Raw genomic sequence first — 27,734 nt, forward strand, 5'->3', positions numbered from 1 at the left:
GTTCCACCACATCTCACTCACGTTCCACCACATCTCACTCACTTTCCACCACAGCTCACGCATGTTCCACCACATCTCACTCACGTTCCACCACAGCTCACGCAAGTTCCACCACAGTTCACGCATGTTCCACCACAGCTCACGCACGTTCCACCACAGCTCAGGCATGTTCCACCACATCTCACGCACGTTCCACCACAGCTCACGCACGTTCCACCACATCTCACGCGCGTTCCACCACATCTCACGCGCGTTCCACCACATCTCACGCACGTTCCACCACATCTCACTCGCGTTCCACCACATCTCACGCACGTTCCACCCCATCTCACGCACGTTCCACCACATCTCACGCACGTTCCACCACATCTCACGCACGTTCCACTACATCTCACTCGCGTTCCACCACATCTCACACGCGTTCCACCACATCTCACGCGCGTTCCACCACAGTAAACGTGTTCCACTGCTGCATGCGTTACGTTATATTATAAGTCTTCATTTACGACGTACTTAAAGAACTGTTGGTGTTCTTGCTGCTTTAGAGAACGTGTTTCGGCTGAAGCCGAAGAGCGGAGAGGACCAGGACAACACTGAGCTCATCTTCCTGCTCAGGTCTGCTGACTGAAACAACAATATTAATTATGGATTTAAAAGTTATAATTTGTTGGAACTTTTCATTTTATTTTCTCCGGTAATATTGATCATTGGCTAAACCGATGGCCTGTATGAAATCCATGTTTGTTTATGTATAATTAACCTCTTCCTGTTCCTGCAGCTGCAGCCTGTCGGACTCTCTAGAACAGAGCTCAGCACCTGAGGTTTTTATTGTTGTTCAAACAAAATATCTGACCTCTAACTCTGTGGACTCCTCTGATCCTCTGGTTTTTATGATCTGTCCTCAGACTAACGCCGGTGCCGACGTGACCAAGTGTGTGAAACGTCTTCTCCATACTGACTCTGATCTGAATGTGACTCCTATTGTTGACAACCCCAAGGTACCGACTTGTTTACTGTGTGTGTTTATGTGTTATTTGACCTAATCACACTTCTAATGGATAGGGGTGTAATGGTTCACGGGGGGGGGGGGGGGTGTTGAACCGTTTTGGTTCGGCCTGTTCGGTTCGGTCCAGTTGTGTACCGTTTCGGTTCTTTTTTCGTTAAATAATGAATCTTTAATTGCGTGATTTAAGAGCAGCGGATAAAAGTTCCTAGGCGAGTTTCTGCACGGATGCTGTATTCAGTGACACATGATGGCTGCACGTGCCTGATCTCTGTGTAAAAAATGTGACCTGCAAATTGTGATCAACGCCTTTCAGAGCGGATCAAACCAGCTGGCTGTCGCTGCTGCTGGAGCCCGTAGAGACGCGTCGCCCCTCCCTCCCATCTCTTGCACTGCCGGCCCACAGCGGCAAATAAGTAAACAAACATGTCTGCTGAATTTTCCCCGTGACCGTTGATGTTTTCATCCTACAAGGAAAAATACGGCGTGGAGGAAGCTCGTTGTTTAATACGAGTTTTAAAGAAGAAACTGCAGGCGGTGTGAGTGAGTTTTTAAGGCTCGCTGCAGAAATAAAAACACGGAGCATCAACAGTCAAACACAACACTTGTCTGTATGAGTGTGACGCTCATAGCTGCACTAATAACCTGTGAAGTAATTAAAGACATCATGCTAGATCAGCAGCCTGGGATGACACCTGCTTCTGCTAACTATAGGAGCCGCTTCAGATATTATTGAATAAATAAAAAAAATATATATATATACCGAAAATTAATCAAACCAAACTCTTTAAAACACTGAACTGAACCGAACACGATTTTAGCGTGCCGTTACACCCCTACTAACGGAAACAAATCGGAGACGATCGATCCAGACACGGTGAGAGTCTGTTGCTTCTAGAGTTTGAAGTTGTCTGGATACGGGACAACATGACCAAGATAATATAAGGACAACTAACTTGGTTACCTTACCAGATCCTCAAGAGTCCTCCTGTTCGGTTCGACTCCAAAACCCTTTGTGTCCCCGCTTATTCAGGTATGCTTTATGATTGGTAGCTAAGTGTCACACAGGAAGTAAAGATCCCTGAACACACTTGGAAAATAGATTTCTCATCTTCTGTCCTCTCCAGTGGAAAAGCTGCTCTCTCTGAGTGATGACGAGTGGACTGCCTTTATTTTACAACTTCATTCCTGCTTTGAGGAACAGAAATCGTCCGTGTCTCTCCTGCCCTCTAATGTTCCTGCTCAGTCTACAGCTGTTCGATCCAGGCTCAACCTGCTGTGCTACCTCTGCTGTGTGGCTGGAAACACAGTCGTAGCCAACAGGCTGATGAACTCCTCTCTGGTAGGACTCGAGAAATGTGACTCGAGTGGCATCTTCTAAATGTTAATGCTTTTGTTTTTATTCCCTCTGCCTCTTTAATGTCTACAGCTCGTAGCGCTGACGCAGCAGTTACGCCAGGCTCCCAACTGGGATGTGTAAGTCTTCATCACATTAGGAGGAAACATAAATGTTATAATTACAGGAAATGGTAGCGAAAAGTTCAAAGAGACGAGTTTCAAGCTCTCCTACCCTCACTCGTGAACAAGACCCCGAGATACTTAAACTCCTCCACTTGAGGTAGGACCTCTCCCCCGACCCGGAGGTGGGAGATCGACAGGCGGATTGGTTCAGCATCTGCAGTGATGCGGACGCTGAGCCGATCTGTCGTGGGGAAGAGGGAGCTGAGCCAGAAAGCCAGGCTCTCGATTTACCGGTCGATCTACGTCCCAATCCTCACCTATGGTCATGAGCTTTGGGTAATGACCGAAAGAACGAGATCGCGGATACAAGCGGCCGAAATGAGTTTCCTCCGTAGGGTGGCCGGGCTCAGCCTTAGAGATAGGGTGAGGAGCTCGGACATTCGGGAGGGACTCGGAGTAGAACCGCTGCTCCTCCGGATCGAAAGGAGCCAGTTGAGGTGGTTTGGGCATCTGGTCAGGATGCCTCCTGGACGCCTCCCCGGGGAGGTGTTTCGGGCATGTCCTGCCAGCAGAAGGCCCCCGGGTCGACCCAGGACACGTTGGAGAGGTTACATCTCCAATCTGGTCCGGGAACGCCTTGGGGTCCTGCCGGAGGAGCTGGTGGACAAGGCCGGGGAGAGGACGGCCTGGAGCTCCCTAATTGGGATGCTGCCCCCGCGACCCGGACCCGGATAAGCGGAGGAAGACGAAGACGAAGACGAAGAGTTTCAAGCTTCAGATCCGCTTTTATCTGTTTTAGATCTGTCGATAGTGTTGCTGGAACGATCTGTGTTAATGTTCACCTACAATGGTTTTCAGGCGGAGCAAGGTCCTCAGACTGATGGGTCTTCTGGCTTTGCACTGTGATCTCCTGGAAGAGGACAGTTCTGTCTCTGAGGTCTGAAGATCATGCACACACACACACACACACACACACACACACACACACACACACACACACACACACACACACACACACACACACACACACACACACACACACACACACACACACACACACACACACACACACACACAGCGTTTTAAATCAGCATTAATCTGGCCTGAGCATAGTGAGCAGATCTGTTTCAAATAAATAATAATAACTTTATAACATTAGTAAAACAAACTCAGGCACTCAGAGAGAACGCTCTTTAGTTTTGTTTTTAAAAAAAACTTTCGTACCCTGTAAGAAAATAACCACTGTTATAAAAGCACAAGCTCCTTTGTAATTACAGCCGTATTAAACATGGGAACAGGATGGAACGTGGGGATTTTATTTATGTAACACCAGTGTGGACCGGGGCGGCAGAACCACGCAGTCACAGGAAGCAACATAAACTTTTTATGGCAGGAAGATTTATTCCTGCTGTTGCTGTTTTTAGGAACATTTCATCAGTAATCAAGAAAGTAAAAATCAGCTCAAAAAGTCAAGACTGAACACGTCTTCTAACTGTGCAGTTCCCGTTTGTACCATAAGGTGGCAGTAAAGCCCTGTAAGGTGTCATCCAGAGGAGTCATGACTACCCACACTGACACATCTACTGGCTTCTGATTGTCTCACCTTCAAATCTGAGACTTTTCCATATGTTTACAGTTTTGTTTTCTTCTGCTTGTTGTTTTTGCTCTGATTAGAACATTTGCGGACACAAAATCTTTAATGTAGAGTAGAGCTAATAACACAGAAAGAATCATTCTGAGATATTATCATAATAGATATAATAATATTAATGTTAGTGTGCATCAAACTCCAGTACTCGAGGACTGGTATCCTGCATCTTTTGTTGTTTCCCTGTTGCAACGCAGCTGATTCACTGTTCAGCAGCTCATCAGGCTCCCCAGAAGCCTGTTAATCACCTGCTGATTGAAATCAGGTGTGTTGGAACATGGAAAACACTAAAACCTGGAGGACAGCGGCCCCAGAGGACCGGAGTTTGACACCTGTGGTGTACATACCGTATTTCAGCTGTAGGATTGATCTCCACGTCTCGATGCAAAAGACCCCACAAGCAGCTCCTGCATGTTGGGCATGGATGCTGGACGTCACTGGTTAGCTTCTTGGTACTGGGATGTTTACTGGACATCCTCGTAATGTTGTGTGGAACATTATGGTGCTGAGGACGGCCACTCTGAGCAGTTTCATCATCATGTTAGTTGTTAGACAAGCTTGTGTCAAAGCTACATATACATGAGTGTCAGGGTGTTCACCTCACCTTGTGATACTTCATTATACAGGTAGGTGATTCAGTGATGAACTGACAGGTAGCTTTGCATGACGGTAGAAAGCATTAGCTGTCATCACGACCACAAGAGGTCTAAAGACCCAGATCCTAAGTTAAGGAGGAATTAAAGCAGCACAGGAATTTCAGCCTGCTACTTTTATCAAGTTGTGTCCACACACACACACACACACACACACACACACACACACACACACACACACACACACACACACACACACACACACACACACACACACACACACAGGGTTTAACTGTTAGTTTAAAAGTGGTTTTGAGTTAACATTCCTGAACAAAGTTTGTGACCCCCCCCCCCCCTCCATTCAGCCACCTTTTTTGTGATGAACAGTGAAATCTGTTCTGACACCAGGAATTCCTATCTCTCGTCTGTCATTGTTTGTGCTCCATTAGTTTTACTTTCTTTACAGCTCTGCTGCTGAGTCGACACAGCGATTAACAAAATGGCCGACTTTGGCATATGTTGTTTCAGTACACTTGTGGACAAATGGCGGAACAGCTTTTTTCTTGCTCTCCTTTACTTCTCTTCAGCTGCTGTCAGACAGCACTTCACAGTTGTGTGTGTGTGTGTGTGTGTGTGTGTGTTTCATGGGCTCTTTTGAACTATGTTTGTGTGAGCTCTCAGCAGGGGTTTTGTGTAGATAGTTCTCTGTGTGTGTGCTGTTTTGTTCCTCTTGGGGTGTGTGTGTCTGTGTGTGTGTGTCTGGGCTTGCCAGTGCTCTGTATCAGTGTGTGTGTGTGTATACTTAAGATGCTAACGGCTGACCAATAAAAGAGCACACACACACACTCGCGCTTTTCCCTTTGTGCAAGTATTGGCTCAGCAGGGGTTCTCCTGCTGCAATCCTGCTGATTGGCGTGTAAGGGCTGGGTTTAGTTACCATGGTAACTGCTGTATGTTTCACTCACCCCTCCAATAAACACACATATACACACTTACGCAAACATGGCACACGAGTCCTTTCTTTTCTTTCTGTCGTGCTGTTGTCTGATTGTCTCCAGCTCGTTCCTCGGAGTTGTGTTTCAGTCTGGAGGAAAACTGCCTTCAAGAGCACGTATAATTTCCCGTCATTAATCATCACTTGTTACGTTTTGTAGTTTCACCAGGAGTTTAACCAATAATGCCGTGGCTGTGCTGGGTGTTTCACAGGGATAAGGAGGCTTAAGACATCTGAAAAGCTCAGAGCAATCTCTAGGAACGCAGATTTTAAGGTTCAAGATCCAGAAAGGAACTAATGGGAGATTTTGGGAATAACCCTTCCAGTGAGTTAAATAGCAGTGTTAAAGGTTTTAGGGGTTATAAAGTAGAAGATGCATTTTTATAGTAAGATAAAGAGTTGTTGAACTATTTGGTCAACATAATCTTTAAGCAAACCTGTGCAACAGCGATTGAAATGACTATATTTGCTTCATATGTGTGAGGATCTGCTCCTTCTCCCTCTGACGTGTTGTCCCGTCTCCCCTCGGCATCCTACCCACCTTCCTGACTCCTTCCTGTATTTAAAGCCTCTGTTCGCACTCGTCTTTGTCTACCTGCTGTATCATCCTACCTGCCATTATTCATATGAAACTGTTCTTTTGCCTGCTCACCTGCGTCTGGGTCCACATCATGACAATAAGTTGTTGCCTGCTTTTCCATTTTAAATGCATCAGTCGTAGTTTTAATAAAATACAACAACTTGGTAAATCTAGAGGGAACTTTGGCATTTGAAGATCAGGTTTGTAAATGCCATGGCCTGGATTTGGATCACTCTTTTCTAAGTTGGACTTTGAACAGGGTGTCCGCGGGGTTTTAAAAAGTATTAAAAAGTGATAAATAAAAATAGTCAAATTTAAGGCCATTAAAAGTGTTAAATTTGGTCTCAGAGGTATTATTTTTTCCAGGTTAGGTATTATTTTTTTCAGACTATCAGATGTCGTATTCTGAACATCGACATAGAAATATATTCCGAATGAAATGTTTTGAACGATTATAAAAATAAAACAAGCCGATTATTTGCTCCTCCCACTTGAGCTGCCCTGAGTTACAAATGAAGCGCTCCGTTGCCAACTTAGCGACTTTGACGCTATTTCTAGCAGCTTTTCAGACCCCCTTCTTGGCTTTTTAAATCTTAAAAGTACCTATCGAACACCTCAGAAACATCTCTGGTAACCCTTAGCTACTTTCTGGATAACTGTCGTCGACGTTTCCTGCAGGTTAGCTAAACACTCCGCCTGCACTCCGGACCGTTCTTCAGGACATTAGGAAAGGGAATGATGTAGTGATGTGTCAGTCGCTAAAGACAGCTCTCGGAGCCGGCTCCCTGTTGGATTAACCAGAGTGAGTGACACACACACCGCACCTGCGGACTCCTGAGCAGCTAAAAACGGCTAAATGTGCGCGTGCGGCGTGCTAAACACACGTGCAGCTTGCCCCCGATTGCTGTGAGACCGGGTTGGGGGGTGGGGGGTGCAGCTGTGGTTGGGACAATTATTACATTAACTGATGGACTTGTAAATAAATAGTTTATAAATCAGGTAGAAATAAGTTCCTCACGTTGATAACTAATCTCTCTGAGGACACGGTGCTAGTGCATGCTCCTACAGCACCTTGACACGACTCAATAAATGTTATGCAACATTTTGTGAACATCAATTTATTTGCATGTATTTGTTATAAATGCCACTGTATAATTCTTGCTGTCAGTATAATTCTTGCTGTCAGTATTTGCAAGATATTGGTATTTTGGTCTGTACTGGTTAGACTTAAATGAGTTAAACCAAGGTCTATAGCCCTTGGGTCATAGACTATGAGCTATAAGTATATTGGTCTTTTTATACTGGGAATCAGGAGTTATTTTAGTGATCATCTTGTTTCTTGTTTATTTTTGCCCTGATTGTGCCCTGAGCAGTTTTATGACTGAATAAAAATAAATAAAAAAATCTACATAAATTGAAAAATCGTCTTAAATAATCGAGATCTCAATTTCAGTCACAATAATCGTGATTATTGTTTTGCCATAATCGAGCAGCCCTACTTTAGCATATCCAGTCACATAATGATGACGTCATATTCAGTGGTCGTTGTGCATCATTTCAGGCCTCGTGGTCAACTGTCTGAACCGCTGAACAGAAGTGCCTGGCTTATTTTCTAAGTAAAATAAGTATGTGCAATACGTTGTCAACATCAGTGAGTCTCTAAGTCTATTCTTTTTGTATGTTATATATGTTAAAATACGTGTAAATAGGTCGCTGATTAACACTTGCAATTTAGTGTTGTGATGGTTTTAAAAAAATTCTGAAGGTAGTAAAAAAAAGTATTAAAAAGTAGTAAATTTTACTTAAGGATTGCTGTATATACCCTGTTGAAGCATGTGCGCTACACCCAGTTATTCATTCATTCACCCACGTCCAACAGGCGTTCACACACGTTCACGCGCGTTCACACGCTGGTGGTGATGAGCTACATTGTAGCCGCAGCTACCCTTACAGAGGTGAGGCTGCCGACCACAGCCGCCACCAATCCCTCTGACCATCACCAACAGGCAAGGCGGGAGAAGTGCCTTGCCCGAGGACACAATGACTGACATGGACAGAGCAGGGCTTCAAACCAGAAACCCAACCTCTGAGCCACTGTAGCTACCATTACCATGATGTTATGGAGGAGATCCCCCTTAATGAGCCGATACACAACTGTTTCCTTTATGAGCTCACATTGGGTTTTAAGTGAAGACACACTAGTGACCACTGATAATAACAGATTTACACTATTGTTCAGTAACCAATCACAAATCTGTCTTTAAATATAGTTTAGGACTGACTCATTTTCACTCACAAAGATGTGTGTTTATGCATGCGAGATCATTTCATAGATGCAAGTTTGCATCCAGTCATGGACCAGTGGACCAGTTATTCATCCTCGCTGAAGGACTCATGTGTGTGTGATTGGTTGTCCATTCTGTCAGCTCTTGGAAAATAAGATGCAGGGTCATTTTTAAAAGCTCCGGTGTTTGTACAACCAAAGCTAGAGCTGTGTCTGTGTTGGTAATGGCACTAAGTCAGGCACATGTGTAGAGTGGACTCCTCCAGAGCTGTTCCTGGTCTCGGATCATGTTTGTTGTGCTCATGGGCAGAATCTCAATGTGTGGAGTGGAGGGTTTGATGGTTGGAAACCTCAGGGTTCTTATCTCTGCTCTTTACAGATCATCTGGTTCTGCTTGACATTTACACACCTCAATGTTCAGTGTGAAGCTGTTGGAAACGTGGTTCTTGACTGGAAAACCGTTAAATGTTCCTTCTGGGTTAGGAAAATCAGAATCAGAAGGGTTTATTGCAATATCAACATTAGGAAATTGCTGCGGTACTTGGTGCAAAAAGATAAATGATAAACAAAAATTTGAAACAAGCACAATAAACCAGCACGCCTCAACGTCCTGGAAGTGTACAGGTCCTGTACGGAGGGAAGTTTGCAGCCAATGACCTTCTCAGCAGAGCGTACAACACGCTGCAGCCTCTTCTTGTCCCTGGTGGTAGCTCCAGCGTACACTGAAAAAACAAACTTGTAGGATTTACTTAATTCAGTTATGGAAAGTGGTTGCACACAATTGTTTTGCTTTAGTTGCAAGTCAGACGTTTAAGTAGAATTAACATACGTTTTTCATTTTAAACAAACATGTATATTATGTGTTAATACAAATTGATAGAAACATGTTGTCATTAAGTAATTTGAGCTCTTCAAACATTTTAATTCAACACTATTGTTTCACTTTGTTCCAACACTATTCTGTAACTTACTCTAATACTAATGGGTCACTTTTATTACTACATGTCTTCTTCATATTCAATTTTCATAATATATTATAAAGTCAAATACTAAATTTTTTCTACTTCAACTCAAGTCACATCATGGAAATGAAAATAAAATTTAAAAAAAAAGTAACCATCATCGAAGAGAACAAAAACATTCTGCTTTGTCAAGATTAAACAATACAAAGAAACAACTCAAGTCATTTCTGATGCAGAAATGTTTTGTTCCATTACCATTAAAATACATATTTACTGAAATGGTAAATATGTTTCTATACTATCTTAATGATACTACCAATTTTCTCTCAATCTAAAATAAATTGTTGAATGACAAAACCTTTAAGTGCTATAGTATAAACAGTTATACAGCAAGTATAAAATATTCCAACATATTGTACTAACATCTCGGTCCAAAAACAGCATCATCATAACTGCATTAAACTTAACTTTTTCTTTACCGCTGCCTCGATAATACACTTCATAGTTAACAGTTCTTTAGCTCTTCACTCAGGGAAAAACAAAGAACAAAAAACAAACTAAAGTTACTGAATGATGCATATTCAAAATATGTGTACATGTAACAGAAAAAAACTGCTCACAATCCACTTAACAGTGAAGCAAACTTAATAGCAGTAAAATCTCAATGTAAACAACATCTAAAAGGTGAGAGCAAAACTGAAATTTAAATGCCTTCCCATGGAGCTAACCACCTCATTTGCACAACTATGAGCTTTTCTTACATGCTTAATTTTGTCTTGAGGTTTGGGGCTTTTCTGGGTAGTTGAGTGGCATGCAACTCCATTACCACCTTCTGAAGCACCTCAAAAGTGTAGTGGGGCTGTGATGGGTAGGTCATGTTCAAACTGTAAAAAAGTCCAAAGATCATGGCTGTTGCAAGTGCCACATTGTCCAGATCCAGGAGAATGACCATACATCCTAGCCTGGCAAGCCAGACTAAATGAATGTATTATTTAGTCTGGCCACGCTCCATTGACGGCTCTCGGTTGTGGGGCGGGTTCTACCGTTGTCTTTCAAATGATCTCTGCATTCCACTGGACAATGAATGTGACATACTCTTGTTTCACTCTGTTGCATCATCCCACCCACCAGGCATATAGAGTGCCCTGATTGGCCCACAAAGCAGATAAAGCTCTGTGATTTGTTCACTAAGCAGATAGAGCACTATGATTGGCCCACCATTATGGACCAATCACAGCTCTTTATGTGTTTGAAACCCCTCTAGAGAGCTGTGATTGGCTAGCCAGAGTCCTGGTAGGAGCTGCGGAGGTTCCAATGGAGCATGCCTAGACCATTCTTTGCAAAGCAAGAATTTGGTCTAGTTCACTAGGCTACATACATCCAACATTCCAACATCTGAAATGTCATTGTCTGGTGCATCTCTGTTGATGTAGATGCCCACTATGGTTTTCTCAATAGCAATCATTGCAGTGGCCTCAGTAAGGTCCTGGTGAAAAACAGAAAACATTTTAAGTTTTTGTTTTTTCCAACCATATTTATATATAATGTTTGCAGTTTCACTTTTAGTTACACATGTGTAATCGGAAGGTTGCAGGTTTGATCCCGGCTCCAGACAGAGAATTCAGCTGTTGTGTCCTTGGGCAAGACACTTAACCCACCTTGCCTGCTGGTGGTGGTCAGAGGGACCGGTGGCGCCTGTGCTCGGCAGCCTTGCCTTTGTCAATGCGCCCCAGGACAGCTGTGGCTACATCGTAGCTCATTACCACCAGTGTGTGAAAGTGTGTGTGAATGGATGAATGATACACTGTAGAGTCCTTACACTGAAAGGCGATATACAAGTGCGGGTCATTTATCATTTGTCATGTGTGGGCAGAATAGCAGTTAAAGAGTGCCCTGCAATTCTGCTTTAACCATCAACATTTTGGGGTGGGGGTTGGGGGGGGTTACAAGGACACTTGGCGCGCCACTGCAAAATACATATAGCAGAAACCCTGAAGTCTACAAGATTTCATTTTGTTTTTCTTGGAAAGACATTTGGCCCACAACAAACCCGGTTATGTATTTTTTGCTTCTGTTAGTTGAAAAATATGAGAGAGGCCCCTTGAGAAAATAATTGTGAATTAAATTACAGTTGCAATATTGAAGAAAAAAATAAAATTCACTATTGGATAACTTTCTAGAATCGTTCGGCCCTAGCTGGGATCAAACCTGCAACCTTCCGATTACTGGACAACCCGTTGAACCTGTTGAGCTACTGCTGACCATAAAAGGACACACTTTGTTAGAAAATATTAAACCAAAAATGATTAAAAATAAAAGACCCTGTCTTTCCAAAACAATAGATGCAATGACCTATCCAGTGTCAACAACCAAGACTGCACTTCAGTAATGCAGGATTTGCCCCAGAAAATGAGTTAAGCCTGGCGGATTCGGCCGTCAGAGAGGGGGGTGGGTGTTGTGCGCTCCGTCCCGCAGCGTTCCTCCGTGAGTGGGGGGTTGCACACTTTCCGCTGCTGTTTTTCACCTGTATCAGCTGACGGAGGGCTCTAGTTTCGTTGCGCCGTTCGTGTCAGCGGACACTGTAGGGTCGGGGAGGGGGGCGGGGCATGACCCTTAGCCTGACGGACCGCCAGGCTTATAAAGCGCTGGGGGAAACCCTGGTGATGATAATAAATACAGTTGTACATTTCTTAACCTTGATATATTGAGCCTGGAAAAATCGAATTCATTTTTATCTATCGTACGATTAATTGATTTGATTATCGTCCCAACCCTAGGGTGACACATGTAACATTTTTTTCCAATATCAGCACAGACATCACCTTTTCCAAACATAAGGAGGGCAAATGGGTTACTGAGTTAAATTGATGCATTTTGAAATTTTGCTAATCCACAATCAACTCAAAACACTCGCCACAAATTCCTGCACCAAGTCATCCGGATTCTCATTAAGATAGATGCAGAGACATTTGATGAGGGACTCCCTTCGAACATCAGTGTCATCCTTAAGGATTATAACACAGAAAATAGATTTTGGTAAATGGTCTGTATTTATATAACATCTTCTAGAGTCCAAGATCCTCCAAGGCACTACGCTACAACAGTTTAGCACGCACGTGTGCACGCACACTCACACACACACAGCGATTAGTCACAATGTAGCCGCAACAGCTGTTGGACAATTATCATATAAAAATGATAAAACAATGCATTCAGTAGAATTAGTCCACACTAAAAAAATAAAATAAAAAAAAAGTTCAACATTACATTGGATGTTTTACTAAATGCATCTACAAAAGTTCTTACCGTCATTGTGGCAGTTATGCATTTAAGCTTTTTGCCCTGCTCCCCAGATCGCTTTGCAAACACTCTCGTCAAACTTTCAGAAAGAAGGTCCAGCTGTGACAGAAATCGTGACTGTAGAGGCATGCTTGTGATGCCTTTGAACTCTGCATTTATTTGAAGGACACAACGTTTAGTTAGTAGCACAGCCCACAGACTTTAAAAGACATTTGTAACATTAAAACCACACTTGCCTGCCATATGATTGCATTTACTGTGCATAGTTTGTCATTAGTAGTCTGCGATCCAAACATTCTGGAGACACATCCCAAAAAAGGTGAAACATTACCATTCAGGGTTTCCCCCAGCGCTTTACAAACCTGGCAGGCTTTGCTTTGACCCCCACACAACGAATGGTACAGAAAACGACCTGTGTACTACACGGTCTGCCGGGCTTAAGCCTAATTTATGCTTCTCCATCCGCGTCGGGACGGACGCACGCAACGCCATCATCAGTCTTTTCTAGGGCTCCCCAGCTGGCTCGCAAGGACGGACGGAGTCGAGCTCTTTCTAAACACCTGTACATTGAGGCAGAGAACACAAGCTTGTGATTGATCTAGACGTTGTTGTCGTCAACAGCGCCGCCATTGCACCCTCAAAAACATAGAGAGCTGAGGATATTTAGCAGCAGACACGGAGCAGATTGAAGAAACCCTCTCGGAAAAATTATATAAATATGAAAGTTTTATTCTCCCGTGCCTGGAAGAGTGAAAAGATGCGCAGCAAGCATTTTATTTGTGGACGGAAATGACCGGAAACGTGGGTTTAGAGGTGGAGAGCGCATGAAGAGGTGGAGGAGGATGAGTGACAAATCTGTCCATGTCAAAAAGTCTCTTAAATACATAAAAACACAATATAAACACACTATCTTGGACCGGATACAACAGAACAGTGCTACGTCCTCTGTTGTCTTGGCGGGGAATTGCTTTGCAACACTCCCCAGGAGACAGAGAAGTATGAGGGCAAATTGTCTTTGTCCATGCGTGCATGTCTCTCCCTCCTGGAGCTGACAGAGAAGTATAAATTAGGCTTTAGAAAGTTTTCTGGGGAAACCCTGCCATTATACATTAATGTGTTTGACAATGCTAGTCAAGGCTTTTTCAATTACCTCTGCTGCCTCAAAAAGAGCTAACCATCTCTCTTGTACCTCACTGATCATTGGAGCATCATAGATCACTTCTTGTCTTCTTAAGGCAAATGTTCTGCTCATTTTTTCTCTAATCATTTCTCTGTTGTTGCGCTCCTTTACATCAGAAAGCAGTTCGATCCTCAGCTTCTCAAGGGATTTCTCACTATCTCCGAGTGGAAAAGAGGGGCAGTAATCTACTTCACCTCTCTTTGGTTTCTTGACGTCAAAAGCAGGGGAACATTTCCCAGATGGTTTATTTTTCAAAGAATTGACACACACTTCAGGACATCCTACTTTCCGTAGCTGAGTGCGGTAGTTTGACAATTTGTAGTTTAGGCTCATCTTCCATCCTGCATAGCCACTGGGTGAGCCTCTTTCTTTTAAACATGGATGCTTCAGGATGAGTGCCTCTGCAACTAGGTCAAACTTTTCATCTGTGAGATAGACTGTGTGCTTGACTATCTCCTGGATCAATCCTTCCAGTATGTCAGACTTCAGCTTTGGATCAGGGATCAATAACATCCCGTTTTCTCTGAAAGCTACATGGGCCTTCCCAAGTTCAACTTCAGCATCATATGTGAAACGAGGAACACAGAACAAATCTGGCCATGAAGATCGTGATGACATAGACTCTGGAGATGACAGAATTACTGTGCTGTCACCTGAACTGGACGAGGTGTAATCAGGAGCACTAGTTGATGGAAATGAAAAGCTGTCTTCAGCTTGGTCTTGAGGTTGGCAAGATGTGTGAACAACTTTTATTGTTGTCTTGTTTTCTATTCCTTCCATAGAGTTTAAGTTCACAAACTCATTGCCGAAAAGCACATTCGTGAATTGTAGTCTGAATGTTTCAGTTATTTTACACTGAGTCTTTACTTCAGTCTCCAGTTCAGCAACAGTTGAAGGCAGACCAGCAGCAATCCTGACCCTCTGACTGCTGTCCGGTCCAAGGATGACTCTAAGAATGGCTTGAGTTGTCATGGTCGTACTTCACACTCTGTTGCAAAAGAATACAAAAATGGAATTATGATCTGTTTAAAAAAAAACCTTCTTAATCCCCCAAATTTGATCTTATACCAGTGGTTCCCAAACTTATTTAGCCCTTCTATGTCCCGACCATGTCGACGCACCCCCCAGCCCCCACATCAGGGCATGGCTATGTGTATATATATATATATATATATATATATATATATATATATATATATATATATATATATATATATATATATATATATATAGGGCTGCTTTGACATGGGCTTCATGCACTTCCTTATTTCGGAGGCTGAAAGTCCCTGACCTAACCTCATGCAACTGAATGTCTGAAGCTGGTGCTGTACAAAAACGACAAATGAAGGGACCTGTAAAGTTCTCAACAAAGCCTGCTAATCCATGTGCTCTCAAATTGTCAGCAACAACAGTCTGCACTGTGCCCTTCACAAATTTTTCCAGTTGTGGAATAAAAATGCCATCAACTTCCAAAGTTCTTAGGTCACGTAATAGGGGCCGTAAAACCTTATCATAACCAAACGACTTTACATTGTTTGTTGGGCACAAAATGGCCAAGAGGATTGAGGTTAAATTGGAATGAGACCCTGGGGGTAGGTTATTCAGAATCCAATAGACAGCGTAAAGTTTGTGAGTTTTGCGGGAAGTGCCCAAAGGGTTACAGACCTCAAAATCATCAACATACAAAGTAATTGATAAACTTAGGTCTTCACCTGACAACAACCCGTTTTCCTTATAATGCAGGCCATCTTTATAAGACTTGTACAAAATTTCTTTTCCGGCCTCTGTGTCTCTGTGTGTTTCGTGATCAGTAACAATCTTGTCCACAACATCCTTCCTACTCAGGAGCACTCCAAGGGATTCTAGGATTGGGATATACTGCAATGTTTTGTTCTCTTTTGGGTCTAATATATATTCAACTGGTTCCACAACATTAAAGTTAGCCTTGTAATATTGCTTTCGTTGATGTGTAGAACTCAAAGTGCCACCCTTCTCAATGGCCTTATATAACTTGGAGCGCATACTTCTGAAAAATGTCCACTAGAACACTTTCAGTATATGGTTTTGAGAGACAATCGGTTAAGTGGTGAAGTTCTACCAAAAAATTATTGATTGCTTTGCTTGGTACAATGGAAAAATGTTCTAATTTTAACAAAGATGCAGCTAAACTCCACGTAATTCTATCTGGGGGGTCATTTGGAGCATCAGTACTGCTATCTTGTGGATCATGGTCATCAAAGTCACTGTCCAAATTAATAGCAGCAGATTGAAAATGGATGGATGGGAGTTTGCTTAATTTAAGGCTTGGGCACTCACCTGGTGTAACTCCACAGATTTTAACCAATATCAATAAAGTTATAAAAGAAATGCATACTGGGAAAAACAGCATCCAAACCCTCCGAATGTCTCAGGCCCTGTCCACACGTAGCCGGGGATCTGCCAAAACGTAGATATTTTTCTACGTTTTGGCCTGTCATCCACACGAAAACGGAGTTTTTTCACGCAAAAACGGATCTTTTTAAAAACTCCGGCCAAAGTGAAGATCTGCGTTTTCTCCGTTTTGGGTGTCTGCGCGTGGACAGACAAAACCGGAGTTTTAAGGTCCGCAACGTCACTTTCCGTGACAAAAAACTGCTGACATCACGTGTGCGACCTGTGTTTACACTAGCCGACAGCATGGATGCCCTCAGAGCTGCGCTCGCTTTATCAATTGTCCAAGCGCTTTCTGCTTGTTTGTTTTTGCAAGCGGAATTACTGCTCCTTGCGGAAGACCACAGACGAAGGACGAGGTTAAGAACGGGGGAAGTACTGCCACCTGCAGGTCTGGCATGTCCTTAACAACGTATTTATCCGGGTACGTGTGGACAGAGTTTTTTTTTTTAAATGAGGTGGTGTGGATGCAAGTTTTTGGAGGGGCAGATATTCTTTTTTGAAAAAACCCAGCTACGTGTGGACTAGGCCACAGTCTTAGAAAACCTCATGGTTGTTGTTTCTCAGCTACGCCGAGCAGTGGTGCAGAACTGGTGTGAAGAACCTGTCCTGTTAGTCCTGCTCGTCTTTTAACGGGCAGAGTCCCAAATGACAAGAGCTGAGCTCTGCTCCTGGAAAGTTTCAGCTTCAGGTGGGAAACGGCAGAGCCAAGTGTGCTTCGGTGAATTGAGTGTGATGTGTGTGTTAACACACACACATGCAGAGTACAACAAACAGCAGTGTTTTAGGGTTTCTTCCAGAGGTTATTAAAAATGAAACCTGCAGAAGGTCTAAAGCTTCACTCTGCGTCTCTACTCTGCAAACATAGTGCTCACAGTAAACTGATGGACCACAGATGGACGTCTTTGTCTCGTGTCACATGACCGTTCATTTTTCAGGACCTCTATTGATTTTTCTCTTCTCTTTTCCTAATTAATACACCTTTATGTATTTCTTGTCAGGTGCATAAAACCCCATTGAGTTTATTTCACTGGCAGTGATATGGTTGTTTGCACTAGCCTGAATCCTCTCAGGTGCATAGTAATTGATTACAGTCTCTATTACGGATAGTGCCACAGATATTGATCGGAAGGCAGAGGTTGATTGTTTTATGTCTGAGTCTGCTGCCTGAGCTCATCTGGAATGAACCGGCCGGTAAACCGCAGAGGTGAAAGTTAATACAGCTATTTCAGGATTTACAGGTCTGTCCTAACCCTAACAAACCAAACACACAGATCGATGATTGTGTCTAATTTGTCTTTATATTTATTTAGATCTGTTTGTTGTAATTAACCAAAACACTTTTTAAAACTGTTTCTTACTGTTTTCAGGCTGTGTCAACAATGACAGACCTGCTGAGGGAAAATCTCAGGAACAGTAAACTGAAGCAGTTTGTGCTGCCGCCACTCGGGGAGTTCCTCTACCTCATCTCTTCTCAGGTATTACCAGTAAAAAGAGACATGACCAAGTGGGTTATTCTATTTCCATCCAATACAGAATAAAATATATTCTAAGAACATTTCATCAATAAAGAATCAGAATCATTTAAATCAATAGAGAGGGACTTGGACAGAAAGGGACAGCACCCACTTCCCAAAGTTTGGACGTCCTACAGAAGGTGGTGTGGTTCATGGGACTCAATATAGACATGATGTGCACGTCCATGAGACATTCACTGTTTGCAGGGTACACAGCGTCTCAGGCAGAAGTAAAGGATCTGTGATGCAGGCTGTAGGATTTCAGCATGGTTAACAAAACCACAGCTGCAGTGTAATGCATCATTTTGCTGACCCACCTACTTTATGATAGTGTTTTACATTTCCTGGATCTGACCCTGCATAGTAAACACAAATGCCAGACCAGTTCGAAGCCTAAATAAATGAAAAATAAATACATTTCCACAATACTCTCCTTTTCCCAAAGGGGGCAAAGCTGTGCTGTAACCGTGAGGTGTGTAAATGAGCATCCCTGGAGCATGTACAGCAGCACCATTAACAGCATTGGGAAAACATTGTTTTAGTGAATATTTCACATAACTCATTCTATTCTCTACTAAATTAAATGTGTGGTTCACTCATTTCATCAATACTTCTGCAGTGGTAGAAGAAGCATGGTCCAGCGGACCTCAGATTCAGGAGGAGTACTGTGGCAGGGTATCTGCAGGTCCTTAAAAAGTCTTAAATTTGCTTTTCCAAATTTAAGGCCTTAAAAATCCTTAAAAATGACTAATAATCCTTAAATAGTTTCCAAAGGTCTTAAATTTCCAAAGACCCAATGAACAAGATAATGTTATTTCTTTAAAATTTTCGTGAATTTCTAGTTAGTTCAGCATTTTTGTGTATGATATTGGCATAAGCGGAACCGTACACATTCGGTTGGTTGTGAAAGGGGGCTATTTTTAGAGGAGCACGCTAGTGGGAGTTTGCGCCATGGGGAAGTGCAACATTAATGGTAACTGGATGGCTAATCCCACATTCATGACGTGGTTCGCACCAGTTCCAGGCAATAGCTGGAAATTATAGCTTAAATTTAATTAAAAAGAAAAATAGCTTAAATTTGGTCAAAGTGTCCTTAAAAAAGGTCTTAAAAAGTCTTAAATTTGGCTCCCTTAAACCTGCAGATACCCTGTGTGGTTTTCGTCCTGGCCGTGGAACACTGGACCAGCTCTATTCACTTAGGGGGTCCTGGAGGAACAAGGAGATGGGTACCGGGCCCTCTAATAAGGGCTGATAGGTCTCTGTATGACCGGTGTCCGAGCTTGGTCCTCATTGCTGGCAGTAAGTCTGGCTCATTTCCGGTGAGAGTTGGACTCCTCCAAGCCTGTCCGTTGTCACCGTTTCTGTTCATAACCTTTATGGACAGGATTTAGGAGCAGCTGAGGTGTTGAGAGGATCTGTTTGGGTGGCCTGAAGATCAGGTCTGGGCTTTTTGCAGATGATGTGGTCCTGTTGGCTTCATCAGAACGAGATGTCCAGCTCTCATTGGAGCGGTTAACAGCCAAGTGTGAAGCAGCTGGGATGAGAATCAGCTCCTCTAAATCTGAGACCATGATCTTGAATCGGAAAAGGGTAGAATGCCTTCTCCGGGTCAGGGATGAGGTCCTGCCCCAAGTGGAGGAGTTTTAAGTATCTCGGGGTCTTGTTCCTGAGTGAGGGAAAACTGGAGCGTGAGATCGATAGGCGGATTGGTGCTGCATCTGCAGTGATGCGGGCGTTGTACCGATCTGTCATGGTGAAGAGAGAGCTGAGTCAGAAGGCAAAGCTCTCGATTTACCGGTCGATCTACGTTCCTACCCTCACCTATGGTGATGAACTTTAGGTAGTGACCGAAAGAGCAAGATCACGGATACAAGCGGCCGAAAAGAGTTTTTACCGCGGGGTGACTGGGCTCGCCCTTAGAGATAGGTGGAGTTGATGGAGCATCTGGGAGGGGCTCAGAGTAGACCTGCTGCTCCTCCACATCGAGAGGAGCCAGTTGAGGTGGCTTGGGCATCTGGTTAGGATGCCTCCTGGACGTCCAACCAGGAGAAGGCCTAAAGAAGATCCAGTACACGCTGGAGAGATGATAGCTGTTTTTACAAGACACACCAGGGTCTTGCAGGCATTCCCTCTCTCTGTCTGTAGTCCCTGCCTGCTTCAAAATGGCCACCATTGTCCCTGTACCCAAATCCTCCACCATCTCCTCATTGAATGACTGGCGACCTGTAGCCCTGACCCCCATCGTGAGCAAATGCTTCGAGAAGTTGGTCAGGGGCTTCATCTGCTCTGCACTGCCCGATTCACTGGACCCTCTACAGTTTGCATATCGCCACAACAGGTCCACTGATGATGCCATAGCCCTGACACTCCATGCTGCCCTGTCACACCTGGAGAAGAGGGACACGTATGTGAGAATGCTGTTTGTAGATTACAGCTCAGCATTCAACACCATTGTTCCCTCGAAGCTGGACAGGAAACTGCAGGATCTAGGACTGAGCAGCTCCCTCTGCAGCTGGATCCTTAACTTTCTGTCTGACAGATGCCAGGTGGTCAGACTGGGCAGCACCACCTCATCCCCCGTCACACTGAACACTGGTGCTCCACAGGGGTGTGCGCTGAGCCCTCTCCTGTACTCACTCTACACCCACGACTGCACGGCCACGAGAAACTCCAACATCATTGTGAAGTATGCGGACGACACCACAGTGGTGGGTCTCATCACCAACAACAATGAGACGGCCTACAGGGAGGAGATCAGCGCCCTGACCCACTGGTGTCAGGACAACCGTCTCACCCTCAACGTCACAAAGACAAAGGAGTTGATAATGGACTTCCGGAGGTGCAGAGGAATACACATCCCCATCACCATCAACGGCGACGCTGTGGAGAGGGTGAGCAACTTCCGTTTCCTTGGAGTTCATCTGGCAGAGGATCTTACGTGGTCAGTGCACACGGAAAATACAGTGAAGAAGGCACAGCAGCACCTCTTCTTTCTCAGGAGACTGAAAAGATTTGGCATGAGCCGCCGCATCCTCAGGACCTTCTATCGCTGTGCCATTGAGAGCATCCTCACTGGATGCATCTCCACCTGGTATGGCAACAGCACCGCTTACAACCGCAAAGCTCTCCAGAGAGTAGGGCGGTGTGCAGAAAGGATTATTGGAGGTGAGCTTCCCTCCCTCCAGGACATCTATAAGAAGCGGTGCCTGAGGAAAACGGCGAGGATCATCAAGGACTCAAGTCACCCCAGCCATAAACTGTTCAGACTACTTCCATCAGGAAGGAGGTTCTGCAGCATCCGGTCCAGAACCATCAGACTGAGAGACAGCTTTTTCCATCAGGCCATCAGACTGCTGAACACATCGCAGACACCTCACCCTCACTACTGAAACTCCAACATTACACACTCCATACTGTACATTAATGCCACAGTTTTGCACATACCAACCTCTGTACATTTTATATCTCTTATCTTATTGTTTACTTTATTCATTTGTAAAAATGTATATACACACTACACACACTCACACGCACACACGTAGAAAAAAAAATACTAGCACACACATACTACACATATTATTACTTAGATTAGCCATTTTTATATTTTGCTTGTTTTTACGTTACTGTATTTTTACAACTCTGTTGCTGTGAAGCTTGCACACAAGAATTTCACTCGCATGTACTGTACCAGTGTACCTGCACATGTGACGTGACAATAAAAGTGATTTGATTTGACCAAGCCAACCAATCGGCGTAATATTACTGCAACTGTGTATCTTATAATTGTATCTTATGAATTTTTCAGCATTCGTTCCGCCTTGCTTGGTTGTCAAATTGCAGCAATGGTCTGTCTTATAAACGGCCATTGTACCATGGCGCAACAGAGAGGGGTGTCATGATATGTGGGGAGTTAATGCCGGGCTCTGGCCAGCAGTTATATTGAAAATGAAAGTAAACATGGGCAGTAAGTTTTGCTTTGTGAACAAAATCAACTGAGACTGCAAACCGAAGCGCCGCAGCGCTCCAGGAGCGTCTCTCTGCAAGAGCTGAAGCTCAGATCATCAGAGGCTGCACAGGGACTGATGGGGACGGACACCTTTAGGAGTGGCTTGTTACAAAAACTAGACTCGCGCCATTTAGACCTGCTTTCTTAAGAAAGAAAACCGTATTTTATAAAGCGTCTTTCTAGATAGAAATCACGAGGCGCTTGACAAAAACAACAAATTTTATGTATAAAAAGGATTTAGAAAAAATAATTTAAAAAATGTCTAAAATGAGGAAAAAACCATTTTTTTATTGTGATTAAAACTGTAAAAAAGGGAAAGAGAACATGATTTGTTAAGAGGGAAATCAGTGGATCCCGGAAAAGGCAGATTAGGTAGAAAGCACAGGATAAGGAGAGTGTGGTGACGGAGCCAGCCTGAACAGGAGAGTTTTCAGCTCAGATGCAGTCTGAGGGTTAGGCCGTTGTCAGCACCAGTAACAGCCGTAAGTTTGGACGAAGATCGTCCAGTCTCTTGATGGACAGCAAATTGGATCCTTCGGCCTTTTTAGGTCTTTCACATTTTTGTTCCATTATCTCTCAGGATCATTTAGGGAAGTCCAAATGACTGTCTTACAGTCCATTACTGCATTTCAGCAGTAATGGCGTTGGGAGAGACCCTGTTTATGCAGCTCAACGACGTGATCATTATATGGCTCTGCCATCAGAACATCATGACAGTGTGACCGCCTGACAGAAAATGACAATATTCCACATTTATGCACAGATTTGGCCTTTTAAAGGGATGTGGTCTTAGACATTTGATCAGCTGCTGTTTCTCTTTAAAGTCTAATTTATACTTCTTCGTTAGCTCAATTGCAGAGTTGAACACACACACTGATGGAGACCTTTTCCCTTTGAACTTCTCTGTTGCCAGGGGAGTGTTGCAAAACAGTTCCCCGCCAGGACAACTGAGGGCGTAGTGCTTTTCTGAGTGTATCCTGTCACCATTGGAGTCACGTCTCTGGTGGAGCCTATGTCTCCTTCCTTCCGGTCGGCTCACGGGTCTCTAGGAAAACAAAAAAATGAATGCAAGTGTAACGTCCAAAAGGGTCAATTTTCACCTTTATATTGACCTACATAATAACCTTTCACCTACAGAAATAAATCCACTTTCTGTTTGGCCTTCTAAACCCAGAAGGTTCTGCTCAGTACGTGTTGACATACAGAAGACAAAACATCCAGACAAACATTCTCACCCAAGGTTCATGCACTCTGCATGAAAGCCAGACGCCAACATTCTTCACTCTGAATAAGTGAAGACTCCATGATTTTACAACTCACAAGCTTACAAAAATCATATGTGATGAATGAACAAGATGTTTAAATTAGGGCTGGGACTTTAACGCATTAATTACGATTAATTAATTAGAAAAAATGCCGCTTTAAAAAAATTAACGCATTTAATCGCAGCTTGCATTTCAAGCACGGCGGAACCTTTGTCATTGCACGATTTCCTCGTAGACTGAATATCACCGACGCACAAAACAATGCACAGTGCTAATGGCTACTAAAACAGAATAAAAACAGAAAGAAGTTGCCTTGCTTGGACTGATGCAGGATTTAGGAAACACGTCCGCCTCTTTCCTTAACTTGGGAAAAAAACTTCCAGACAACAACGGAGTCCGTGTCGCGGACATTTTTCAGAGATCGTCACTGCTGCGGCTGCCCGGTGGCACCGGAAACTTTACAAATGTTGCGGTAAGCTGTATTTTTAACATTTACGTAACATCTGTGCAGCGCTGAAAGCACCAGACAGAATAATTCTGTGCCCTAACAGTAGTTTATGAAAGTAGTCAGACAAACGAGAGGCACCCGGCTTCCGCTGGGAGAACGCTCCGTGTTCTCACTACTCTGTAAACAATCACAAACAACGTGTCTTACAGTTGAAAACAGAAGTTTAATTTAAAACAGAAACACTCTGAAACTTTTCTGATGATTTTCTAAACAATTCTGTTTTTGAGACGAGTCTCTGTCTAAACATCACATGCATTACTATCATTAAGCAGCGAGTTGTGTTGAAGCTGTCATCAGCTAAGGGGCGGATGCTTAAGTGTATCGGGGCAGCGAGGAACGAGAAAGTTGTGATCAGGCTGGAGATCACACCAGATTCTCTGCAGCAGGCGTGAATCTGCAGACTCTGCAGCATCCCCTTCTTAACGTGACATGAGGACTTCCCATGTAAGGAAGGTCCGCTCACCTGTTCGTCAGATCATTATTTCCTCGCCATGATCTTTTATCTTCCCATCATCCTCCAGTCATCCAACTGGAACCAGTTAGTATTCCTGATCATTCTCAGAATATGCCATGCCTGCTCTGGTGTTAAAAGTTAGTACATTTAAGTCCTAGATCATATTTGTGCCTGTTCTACTGTCATTTTGAAGGATTATTATTTATGTGTTTTTACTACATTATGAGTAGAAATGCTAATAAAAACTCCCAATTATACAAACAAGTGAAACTGGAAAAATTAGAATCTGGTGCAAAGTCTAATTTATTTCAGTAATTCAACTAAACAGAGAGACTATTTAAAGGCTCAGGAACCCTTTGCAGGTGTTTTCTATTTGTAATTATAAATTATAGTTGATTTGGGTTTTGTTTCATATCACACAGTGACATTTGAATAATTAAAATGCATTTTTTTATTAAAAGCTTTAGTTTACAGTAATAACCATGTCTAATGTTTGATTCTCTATCTCATAATTTTAATTAAAAGTTTTACTTTGAGAGCACATTTTCCTGAATGATTAAAATGTGATTAATTGAGATTAATTAATTACAAAGCCTGTAATTAATTAGATTAAAATTTTTAATCAAGTCCCAGCCCTAGTTTAAATGAAATGTTTGAGTAACCGGTGCTTAAACCAATGGTGGCTTTAAAATGAATGTTGTTCTCACAATGATCGGTTTATGTCACAAATCAGTATGTGTTTGATTTAACAAGTTAATCATTGTCTACACTCATACACATTACAATAAGAAACTCATTAAGGTTAAAAGGCACCTCACATAAGAGTTTTAAAGGTTCTTAACACACTAAAGGTTCTTAACACTGTGTGTTAAGAACATCTTTGTGTCTGCAAGAAGCCGTGGCTTTCTGAGGGATGTTGGTAAATACTCAGAAACATGTAAAATTCTGATTGGCCAAACTTGGCCAGAAATCATAACAAAGTACTCTAAGAAAACAAGAATTACTTCCCAGCTAATTCAGTTTCTCGCTGGCTCTCGAACCGGCCATTTCGGGAAAGAAGCATTTATTATTATTATATATATATTAAAGAACTTTTTGAAACCATCTTCTCCTTTGACCTGCTGTCAAAGCCCCTCTGCAACGCTACGGCTGATACCAGACAACTGGCTCTTCTAAGAGCCAAGCAAACATCAACCTTAGATGCAAATAAGCATTCCAGCTTCCTGCCTTCACCTCGAGGGATCTCAGACTGGATGGGTCCTATAGGAACTGTCTACGGGTTCCTGATATCAGAGTTCACTCCACCAGCAGTGACCATCGACCCCCCAGATCGAACGAGAACCTCCACACCAAGGGTGCGTAGACTTGGCACGACAGATTGTGTCTGATGCTGTTTTTAAAAAACAACTCTAGTTTATAACAAACAACAAATTCTTTTACACCCAGATTTCACAATTTCTCTCAGATACAAAGAACGGTTGCTACAACATCTAGCTTCCATCACAACACCTCACATCCACCACATCACATCTCATTATTCATATCTTGTATATATCATTAGTTTAGGAAAAATAATTACATTCATTTTATGAACAATATACTGACTCTGGGCTGCGCGGTGGCGCAGTGGTTAGAGCTGTTGCCTTGCAGCAAGAAGGTCCTGGGTTCGATTCCCGGCCTGGGATCTTTCTGCATGGAGTTTGCATGTTCTCCCTGTGCACACGTGGGTCCTTTCCGGGTACTCCGGCTTCCTCCCACAGTCCAAAAACTGTTAGTTTGATTGGTCTGTCCAAATTGTCCTTAGGTGTGAGTGTGTGTGTGCATGGTTGTTTGTCCTGTGTGTCTCTGTGTTGCCCTGCGATGGACTGGCTCTCTGTCCAGGGTGTACCCCGCCTGATTGCCCATTGACCGCTGGAGATAGGCACCAGCCCCCCACCACCCTTTAAAATTCAGACATCATATGTGAAATCCATGGAACAAAACAAACAGAATTAGAAAAAAGCGTTTTTAGCCCCGTTGACTTGCATTATTGTTTTCATTCTTCCGAGGACCCATGGTCTGGAAGTAGGTGGGCGTGACTTAGGCTCCCTATGGTGTACTTGTGTGTTTGTGTTTCAGATAATTTTTAACATTCTCTTGCATCTCTTCATGCATTCACCACCACCAAAACCACGTTTCCTGTGACTTCTGTCCATGAATAAAAAGTTTGCTACTATCATTAGACTGTTTCTGTGAGATGTTCTTCAATCTTCTCCCCTTCTAGATATCTTCAGTGCTCTTTCATTTTTGAGTGGGATGGCGGTGCTGTTGATGAATTCAAAGGAAAAGACGTCCTGATCAATCAAGCTTGCAGTCTTTTGATGGACAGTTAAAAAGTTGGGCATGTCACTGCGGCTGTGCAGAGCCGTTGTGTTGACCCATAATAGTTTTGCATGTCTCTACCCCCGCAGACGGAAAAGTATAAATCAGGCTTACGTGTTGTCCTCAATAGATTGCCATTCAGAAAATGTTTTATTTCACTTCCGTTCCTTTTTGTTGCATGTTAAAGCTTACTTACTTTAAGATCCAACCATGATTTCTGGGCCTTTTTCAAGTGGTCTTGACCTTTTGACACATGCGCAATCTGCTTCCCACCCTGTAAACTTGCAGCCTAACAGCAGCAGAACAGGCTAACTGATATTAACACCAGCCTCTAAGAATTGGTTGAATGCAAAATGAAAGAAAATGTATGATTTAACAAAAATCTCACCCTTTTCTAACTTTTAAGTAAAATGATGTTTTAAATGAGTGAGCCATGCGCAGCAGCAGCACTCATGTCGCATGCCAGAGTTGGAAATTTACCTCAGTGAGAAAGACCAATCTTGAGTGAAGTGAATGGAATTGAACACTGGCTTAATAATACATGCTGACTTAAAGGGAAATTGACCCTTTTTCCTGAAAATCACAAGAAAGTGTGGAGAAGGTCTCATTCATTAGAAAGGGCATTGCCAATTTACTTCTGCTTAACCTTGTTTTGACTAAGCAAGTCAATGAAGTCAAGGATTTTTATTTACATGACTGATGGATGACCTTCAAAATCAATCAGCTCCCCATTACTCTTCCAGAAAAGGTCAAACTCTGGAGCTGGAGTTCGTTTTCATCTTTTCTTCCTTGAGTTAACTGACTCAACACTTTAAGTGCTTCTGATTTTGTAGAGTAGAAAAAAACCTTCATCTGTCTGAGTAGCATCCTCTTCCACATGAACAAGACTGGTTCTTTTATTTCAAACACCAACTAGTTCAGGGAAACACTTTCTTCTCCAGCTTCAGGTAGGAATACTGTTGCTTCAACTCGTTTTGTGGTGGATTGATGCGCAGAATGAAATGAGTTTATTATGCTCAGCAGTCGGATGGATTAAAACCTGGATGAAGGAAATCCACACATTTGGAAATAATGTGTAATATCCCTTTAAGATGAGAAAACTGACTGTTTTACAACCATCCAATCATCTATTTTAGAAGCCTTCACTGATGATTACCTTGGGCTCACAATGCTGCCTGTTCCTCAAGG

General features: G+C 43.1%; 1 protein-coding gene across 7 annotated transcripts in view; it reads left to right on the top strand.

The window, feature by feature from the left end:
• LOC139061563 (serine/threonine-protein kinase ULK4-like) overlaps nt 1–27,734 on the top strand; it is a 191,863-nt gene that overhangs the window by 7,666 nt on the left and 156,463 nt on the right. For all 7 annotated transcript variants that reach the window (XM_070551584.1, XM_070551589.1, XM_070551588.1 and 4 more), the window contains 8 exons: nt 546–615; nt 779–821; nt 906–998; nt 1,976–2,036; nt 2,131–2,345; nt 2,433–2,479; nt 3,323–3,401; nt 17,806–17,913. In XM_070551584.1, coding sequence (XP_070407685.1) covers nt 546–615; nt 779–821; nt 906–998; nt 1,976–2,036; nt 2,131–2,345; nt 2,433–2,479; nt 3,323–3,401; nt 17,806–17,913 — 716 coding nt within the window. The remainder of the gene's footprint in view (nt 1–545; nt 616–778; nt 822–905; nt 999–1,975; nt 2,037–2,130; nt 2,346–2,432; nt 2,480–3,322; nt 3,402–17,805; nt 17,914–27,734) is intronic.

Source organism: Nothobranchius furzeri, chromosome 5, assembly GCF_043380555.1.
Source record: "Nothobranchius furzeri strain GRZ-AD chromosome 5, NfurGRZ-RIMD1, whole genome shotgun sequence".
NCBI lineage: Eukaryota > Metazoa > Chordata > Actinopteri > Cyprinodontiformes > Nothobranchiidae > Nothobranchius > Nothobranchius furzeri.